The sequence below is a fragment of the Rhinolophus sinicus genome, chromosome 16 (genome assembly GCF_057876585.1).
Source record: "Rhinolophus sinicus isolate RSI-liver-muscle chromosome 16, RSI-T2T, whole genome shotgun sequence".
Lineage (NCBI taxonomy): Eukaryota > Metazoa > Chordata > Mammalia > Chiroptera > Rhinolophidae > Rhinolophus > Rhinolophus sinicus.
In genome coordinates, this window is record NC_142516.1 from 68,629,319 (window position 1) to 68,637,627 (window position 8,309).

The 8,309-nt window shown below is 39.4% G+C and overlaps 1 protein-coding gene across 1 annotated transcript; it reads right to left on the reverse strand.

Moving 5' to 3' along the window:
- Positions 1 to 2,108: 2,108 nt before the first annotated feature.
- Positions 2,109 to 3,614, reverse strand: TUSC1 (tumor suppressor candidate 1). Its single transcript, XM_019749832.3, has one exon. It carries the CDS (start codon positions 3,469 to 3,471, stop codon positions 2,845 to 2,847), a length of 627 nt encoding a protein of 208 aa, XP_019605391.2. The 5' UTR covers positions 3,472 to 3,614; the 3' UTR covers positions 2,109 to 2,844.
- Positions 3,615 to 8,309: the final 4,695 nt, after the last annotated feature.

An 8,309-nucleotide genomic window follows, 5' to 3' on the forward strand; every position in this document is an offset into this window, starting at 1 on the left:
TATAGTGATAATTCAATTTATTCATTTATTAATAATTTGGTATTAGCTTATGGCAATACTTGTGAATTGTCAAACATAAATCTAAGACTAAGCAAGAATAGATGTTTTCAAGTAATCTTCAAATATTTATAATGTTCAAGAAGTTTATCAAGTAGAGTGTGTTCTAAAAATCTGCATAAATACTCATTTTTATATTTGATTTATATCCTAATTTTTGTAGAGAAAAATATGAAGAGTAGCAGTAGGGTTGATATGTTCTTTTGTGACTAGCAGCCATTAAAAAATGCTAATTAAAAAAATGCAAATCCTCGCTGACACATATTTTTGTTGCTCATTTCTACCAAGTATATGCCCTCTTTTCATTGCACAAATTTGAAATTATGAAAATATCACTGTAACATATGATAATATGCAGTTATAGTTTATTTTAAATTAAACTAGATCCCAGATCAAACTTTTAAAAAATCAACTATACCCATTTCTTAAATAGGTACATATTTCAATATAGCAAAACATTTTTTTGTATTACTACATGACAGTTTATCATTTATCAGAAAGTAAATTCAACAAAGTTGAAATATAATTAGCCTTATCCCATTTTATGGAACATTTTGGTAGAAGAAGTTTTAATACTTCTCAGGAATTATGCTAAAACGTAATCCTTATTTGTGTGTGTGTGTCTTACTGTTTTACAAAAAACGGATTCACCATGCTTATATTGTACCTGGTTTTAAAAGATGTTTAAAAGAAAGATGTTTAAAAACTATATAAACTAAATATTTTGCTTAGTTGTTGAATATTCCCAATTTTACCACAATCAGCAATATTTTTGACATGTTTTTGCATTATTCCCTTATTACATAAAGTTTTATCTTCCCTATTTGCTTATATGGAGTGAAAAATGTCAATTCATTCAAAATATACATATCTCTGCTAATACTCGTAAAGTCATAAAGAAGTAAAATACCCAAGGCAAAGGAAAGTGTCAGTAAAAGATGTATCTGTGACTTTCACACTTTGGATTGTAATTCTCATTGATAGAGCACTTACTTTAAGGCAAGCATTTTGCATATAGCATCTCAATAAAATTTTTATAATATTTTTAAGTAAGTATTATGTTCATCTTGATGAGAAATCTAAGGGTTAGAGGTAACTAATTTAAATCTAAAGTTAAATAGCAGTAGGGTTGATTTTTTTTCCCCCTATTCTTCAATTTCTACTACCTCCTAAAAATGTTTTCTTTCACTATTAGGAAATGAAGTAAAGGAGATAGAAATACTTTTCATATACCTACCTATTCTCACAAAGTTTCTTCTCATATTTTTTGGTCATACAGTAAGATTTTAACATTCACTAAATACCAACTACCTTTAAGTAAAATGCATAACATGTCTTCAAGAACTAGAAAAATCACAAAACTATTTTCTTTGGCACCTTGATTTGTGTGTGTGTGTGTGTATTTGACATATTTATATATATAATATTATATATATAATATATATATATAATATTATATATATATATATATATATATATATATATACATATACATACATACCTTGTGGAATATGCCACAAATAAAACAAAAATTTTAGCTCATTTTTTTCCTAGCTCTAACAAAAATTTTTCCCATTTCTTATTTTGTGGAACCGAAGCATTTTCCATCACTTAAACACTGTCTTACACACACATGATTTTTATCAGGTAAACGGTATCCTCTTCACTATTTAGTAGGTAAAAGTATTGTTCATTAATAGAATTCATTAAAGTGACTTCAGAACATTTGTTAAAATTAATGATTTTTTTTTTTTTTGCCATTGAAGTTATAACTGAGACTTAAATCATTTTAGGGCTATCTAAAGTAATTTATAATTTCTTTAAAATTCAGTCAAAACTAGGCAAAATACTCTGTCTAAAATGTAATAAAAATGAAATATTCAGAGTGTCTAATCTTTAGATTAAAAACAATCACTGTTATATAAAGCGAAAAGAAATGTTAGTTTACAAAGGAAAACCAAAGTCATATTAAAATATGTAATGTATACACACGTTATTTCTTAGAGAAACATATGTAAAAATTTAACACACTTCAAATAATAGTCATTGGATGTTTTTAGGTTACTTTTAATAAACGAGATTTATTTACCAATTCGAAGAATCACTTCTAGGCAGAAAGTTTAAAAATTTTCGGGGGGTAAACAAATCAATATATATTAGATGTGTAAAGACTAGAGCCAGGGCAAACATAAATTCCTAAGTTATAAATATTACCTTTTTAATTAAAAGGGTGATATTTTATAAGCTATCCAAGTTAATACCTATTTTTAAAAACAATATTTAGAACGTTGGCCACCTAAGAGATAATGGCTGGGGGCTTCAGAGGACTGAAGAATTAACAACAGACTCAACTAACTCAAAAGGTATTATTCATCCCTCAAAGAACCAAAATAAAGAAAGGAAAAAGAAAAAATACAACAGGTTCTCACAACACCCTGAAAAGTTCAGGAATTAAGGGCTGTTGACTGGCACCCATTTCTTGCTGTTTTAAAACTTGCCCTCTGTTGCTAGGTCTCTCTCCACGGAAACCAGCAGGGGTAAGAGGCAGGTGCTCCGTACTCGGGGATTCCACAGGCCGAACGCGCAGCGCCTCCCGGAAGTGCCCTGCAGCCCCGCACAGCCCGCCAGCTTCCGCCAGCGGAGCGCAGCCCAGCCCAGGGCGTGCGCTGGGACGGCGTGGGAGCTGGGGAGGAAGTGCGGGGGGGCGGGGGGAGGAGGAGGACAGGCAGTGAACAGAGGAGGAGGGGCCCGCGCCAAGCCCCGCCTCTGCCCGGCTGCGGCCTCCAGCTACTGCCAGGACTCTGGGTGCTCCGGGTCCGTGGGTCGGAGGCCAGGCTCGGGTTCACGCAGGGTCGGCTGCTCCTTGTCCCCACGCGCGCGCGCTCCCTGCTGCTCGAGGTGCAGCTGCAGCAGGGCCCGGCGGTACATGGCCTCCAGCTTCTCCAGGCGGGCCCTCAGGGCCCTGGGGCTGCCGGGATCGTCCTCCGGGCCACCGCCGCGCGCCCTCTTGTTGGTGCTTGCCTCTTCGGGGTCCGGGGTCTCCTTCGTCGCCTCCGCGGGCGCCGCGTCGCCGCCCTCTCCGGGAAGCCGCAAAGCCTGACGGAAGAGGCTGCGGTTCTCGCGCTTCAGTCGTCGGTTCTCAAGCCGCAGACGGGCGTTCTCCTCGCGCAACCGCACGTTTTGCCGGTCCCGCTCGTCTCGCGCGCGGATGGCCTCCAGATGGCTCGCCGCCAGGTCGGCGAACCGCTCCTCCAGCTGCTGTCGGGCGCCGCCCGCACGGCCTCGCCAGCCCACGCTGCCGCTGCTGCCACCCCCACGAACCCGGCCTGGGCGGCCCTGCCCGCGACGATCCCCGCCGTTGTCCCCGCCGCCGCAGCTCCCGCGCCTGGTGGCGCCACCACGCATGCGCCACATCGGTCCCGTCCCTACCGCGCTGCCAGCGCTGAGGGCCGAGGGGCCACGCGCCGAGGCGCCGGCGAGTTAGGGGCCCAGCGGGGCGGCCGGGGCAACAGCGGAGGAGGAGAGAAGGTGGCGGGCGGCGGTTGCTGGCTTAGCGCCAGAGGAGGCCGGGAATTTGCCCGGTCTGAGGCGTGTCTTGTCTCCTGTGGTGGAGCTGCCCCCTGGGCCTGTGATCTCCCGGCCCGGCACACATACAGGGCCCCCGGGGAGCGCTTCGCTGCTCAGCCTTCTGGCAGCGCCGGGAAAAGCGTGTATCCTCTACTGGGATCTGCCAGGGCGCTTCCGTGCAGGCCTGGGCACTGCAGAAATCAGCCAGCCTCGCTGGGCTCTCCAACGCAACCGCCACTGGTTACCTTGCTCTTTACATGGCAATCTCAAAGCAAATAAATAATAATGAATGATAAGTTCTGGGACAGAGATATGGGGCAAGTTGGAAAGCTGTAACTTCATTAAGAACGTAGCTGTTTCATCCACCTCTAAGCTTTATAAAACATTCAACAGAATTGAGCTGTGCACCTGTCATGAGGCCTTCAAGTGGGAATAGGTGTCCATGAAAAGAGCTAGAGCAATTTCCAATTTCACTCCACTTTGCAAATTGTTTGCGACTATTGAAACAAGGTTATAATGAGTTAATTTCCACAGGTCTGTCCACAAAGCCTAGGAAAACTCAAAATGTGCCCATTCTTTCAGGAAACTTTGTATACTCAGTAAGTTCCAAATCGTCTGGGGGACAGGTGGCTCCGACTCTGAATGAATGTGGAACTACTGAAACAAGTAAATGAAGAGCATATGAGAACCCTGGATCACAGAGTTGGGGTTTTCATTGAAAAGTACACATAAAAATTAGTATGTAGGGGAAAATAACAGTTATGTAATTTTTTATAGTTTATAGTGGCAATCTCTCAATTGCCACTATTATTTCATGAAAAAATAGAAAATATATAATTTCAGAATTCCAAAAAATAATAAATTTAGTTTTATGAAAGACCATGTCATTCTTAGTTTCCATTAAAAATAGATGGTGAAAACTCTTGCAGATATGCACTGACTATTCTACAGATTATTGAACAAAAAAAATGTGTTTTCCCATAGCGTATATAGAGAATGCAGGAGAAAATGCTGATATATAAGGACAGATGATTAGTTCTCCATTTTAGACATGTTGAATTTTAGGGGCCTGTGAGATAAAAGATATGCCATGGAAGCTAGATGTATAAAAGAGATTCAGTCACCTCCTGGGTGTTATGAGTTATGTACTAGTGTTTTACTTTCTGTTGGCTCCACTGTCCTCACACCCATATTGGTAAATCCACTAGTGTCCTCTTTTACAGCTTCCCAGGTTAAACCTACTCTGTTTCACTTGTAGAATATCTGCTAAATTTTTGTAACTAACGACTGTAATGAACCACACTGGATTTCCTAAAGGACACTGATGCTGGTTATATGAGAAGACCTCCATGCCCTTCTCTCTGCACCCAACGCAAGCCCAAAGTACTATCTTTCTGTAAGTATTCATTTTTTCCCCCTCCATACCGTCAATTCCCATTCTCTAATTATTAAACCACTTAAATTGTATCTCATGTAAGAGATAAAAGGATGAACACATGAGTTTATAATCATTGTGCTTCTTAACATAATGCCTTAAACAGACATTTTTATAAATAGTTGAGAAGAGCTATGTCAGCAAATTGGAATAGCACTGTTTTCTGCCTTACAATTCATGCATCCATTTAGTATTTCTCAAAATCAACTTTGAATGACCGCTGTTGAGTTTATTATTGTCCCCTTTCTCCCATCCTCCAAGCAAGTTGTTCTTGTCATACATGGTAGCTGTTATATATTTCTAGGTGCTCACTTGACAAAGAGGCCCCATGATACAGACTCATTTTTTCATATGTCAGACATATAAGAGGTCTGACAATTTAGTTTGCAAACTTGTGGCAACAATGTTGCTAACCTTTTTTGATATCAAAGGGATTATTCATTATGAATTTATACCAGCTGGACAGTTAACCAAGTTTACTATTTGGAAGTGCTGAAAAGGCTGCATGAAAAAGTTAGACGACCTGAACTTTTCGCCAACAATATATGGCTTTTGCATCACAACAATGCACCAGCTCACAGGGCACTCACTGTCTGTGAGGGAGTTTTTAGCCAGTAAACAAGTAACTGTATTGGAACACCCTCCCTACTCACCTGATCTGGCCCCAAGTGACTTCTTTGTTTACCTGAAGATAAAGGAAGTATTGAAAGGAAGACATTTTGATGACATTCATACTATCCAGGGTGATATGACGACAGCTCTGATGGCCATTCCAGAAAAAGAGTTCCAAAATTGCTTTGAAGGGTGGACTAGGTGCTGGCATCAGTGCATAGCTTCCCAGGGGGAGTACTTTGAAGGTGACCGTAGTCATATTCAGCAATGTGGTATGTGGCACTTTTCTAGGATGAGTTCGCGAACCTAATTGTCAGGCTTCGTATGTATATACATATACGCATGTATGTATATGTATATACATGTACACATTGTGTGTATATGTATATATATGTATAATTTGTTTCCTGTATCCCCAGTTGATTTCTAAGATTATTTTATTGCCATACTCATTTGACTCTCATTTCTCCATTTTGAATCACATTTTTTTTTTAAAGTAAACAATAATGTTAAGGGAATTTATGGCACATTCACATTGGGAGAAGTCAATCTATATTAAATATCTGTTTCTTGACTCTCTCCTTAAAACATCGTACAATACCTCACCAAATGAATTTTGGTTAACAACTGTGGTCGAGTTTATTATGTAATAATGTTGAACTCCTTAGTTTGGTACTTAACAGCTGTCCATAAGCTGGATGCACTGGGTGTTTCCATGCTTGCCTTTTGTTACTGCTCTGCTGGTTTATTCACTCTTTTACTAAGAGGCATTGAGCTCTTTGGCCCTGGAGTTTGGCTGTAATGTGCTTTCTGTAGACTGAATTGTGCACCCCCTCACCTATTCATATGTTCAAGTCCTAACTGCCAATGTGGTGATATTTGGAGATGAGGCCTTTGGGAGGTAATTAGGTTTAGAAGCGATCATGAGGGTAAAGATCTGATGGTGGGATTACTGCCCATATGAGAAATGACCACAGAAAGCTTGCTTCCCCTCTCTCTCTGCCTGGTGAAGCCAGGAAGGAAGCCCTCCTTGGGGAACTGAATCAGCCAGCACCTTGATTTTGCACGGCCCAGCCTCCAGAATTATGAGAAGTAAATTCCTGTTGTTTATACAGTCCCTTTCATTTTTCCCTCGCTTATCTGGATTGTAAAAATCCCGTCAAGGCCAAGTTTATAAACCCTACCATTTCATACATCTGTCTGAGATCTGAACTCAAGGTGCTTTTTTCCTCTTTTAACCATTGATAAGCTATTGCCTGTTCATGTAACTTGACGCTGGGGTCCTTCCCTGTGTTACCATTTCTTGTGCAAATGTATCTGCAAATAGAATAGGAGTTTCTGGAGCAGTTTATAATATATATATATTTTGTGTGTGTGTGTGTGTGTGTGTGTGTGTCTGTGATACAAATATTTATTAAATGACTAGGACGATTTTACTAGTAAAAATGCTAACCATTTAATAGCCAAAGTTAACCTGTATATTCAGCAGACTGAACTAATTGAAACTCACCAAGAAAGAGTCATAGAATGCTGGAATTATTCAGACTGAAATAGGAAGGAGGTTTGCACTGCCTTGTTAATGTCAAAGATTGTTAATGATTTGTCTTAATATGTAGTTGGCCTTTAAAATAGATTTTTAAATATGTAATTAATAAGAGATATGAGGTTTGGAGTAAGACATACCTGGATTTTATAAATACTCTTAATATTATCATTATTTTGTAGTTGTTTTTCTTTCATGAGATAGACATTTATAGAATGAGTTCTTGTGAATAGCCAGTGCTATCTTAAACCCCTATTTGAGTTATTTGCCTAAATACCTACCACAGATATAACATGCAGCGCCTTTGACGATATGACTCTTACTTCTTGATAGTTCTCAATAAGTGTTTGGGTTTTAAAAATCCATATTCTGTAAGCCCTGTGTGCTGAAGAGTCTGGTTAATCACATTCTGAGCTTGGTGTCTGCTAATATTCTCTCTAAAGCCTTAGATGAACATGGTTTATTTTCTGGGAGCAGATTTATTAGGGCTATCAAGGGTGTGTATTGATGCTTGGTAGCATGAATATCTCTTTATTAGAATAATTACTAGAGAGTTAGGAATTGGGAATATTGACTGCATTTATTTAGTCTTTTGATATGGACAAAAATATTAAAAGCCATCAAACACTAGCATTGCCCTCTGACAGCATCATTTAATTCTAGCTACAGGGAAAATGGTGACATAAACAAAAGCAGCATGACTTATCTATCTTAATTAGGATACTTTCCACAGTGGGGAGAATACCCTCCTTCCTCCAAATATTATAAAAGCACTATCCAGACTAATAAAAGAGGGTAAGAGCACTGTAGATTAGCAGAAAGTAATGTAGCTGAAAGCAGAATGCATCCACACAGGATACTTGGCCTAAACAGGAGTCCAAAATAGACTGTTTAGGGGATAAATGTCTGTTAGTTCTAAAATAGTGTTGTTTTATGCTCTGTGCTTATAGACTGGCATTATTTCTTAAAGAGTCTGGGTCTTTACTTCTACTATTTAAGTTTAAGTGAGTTAAAATAAAATAACAGTTAAAAATCAGTTCCTGTTTTCACTAGTCACATTGCAAGTGCTCAGTAGTCAAATGTGGCTAACTGGCT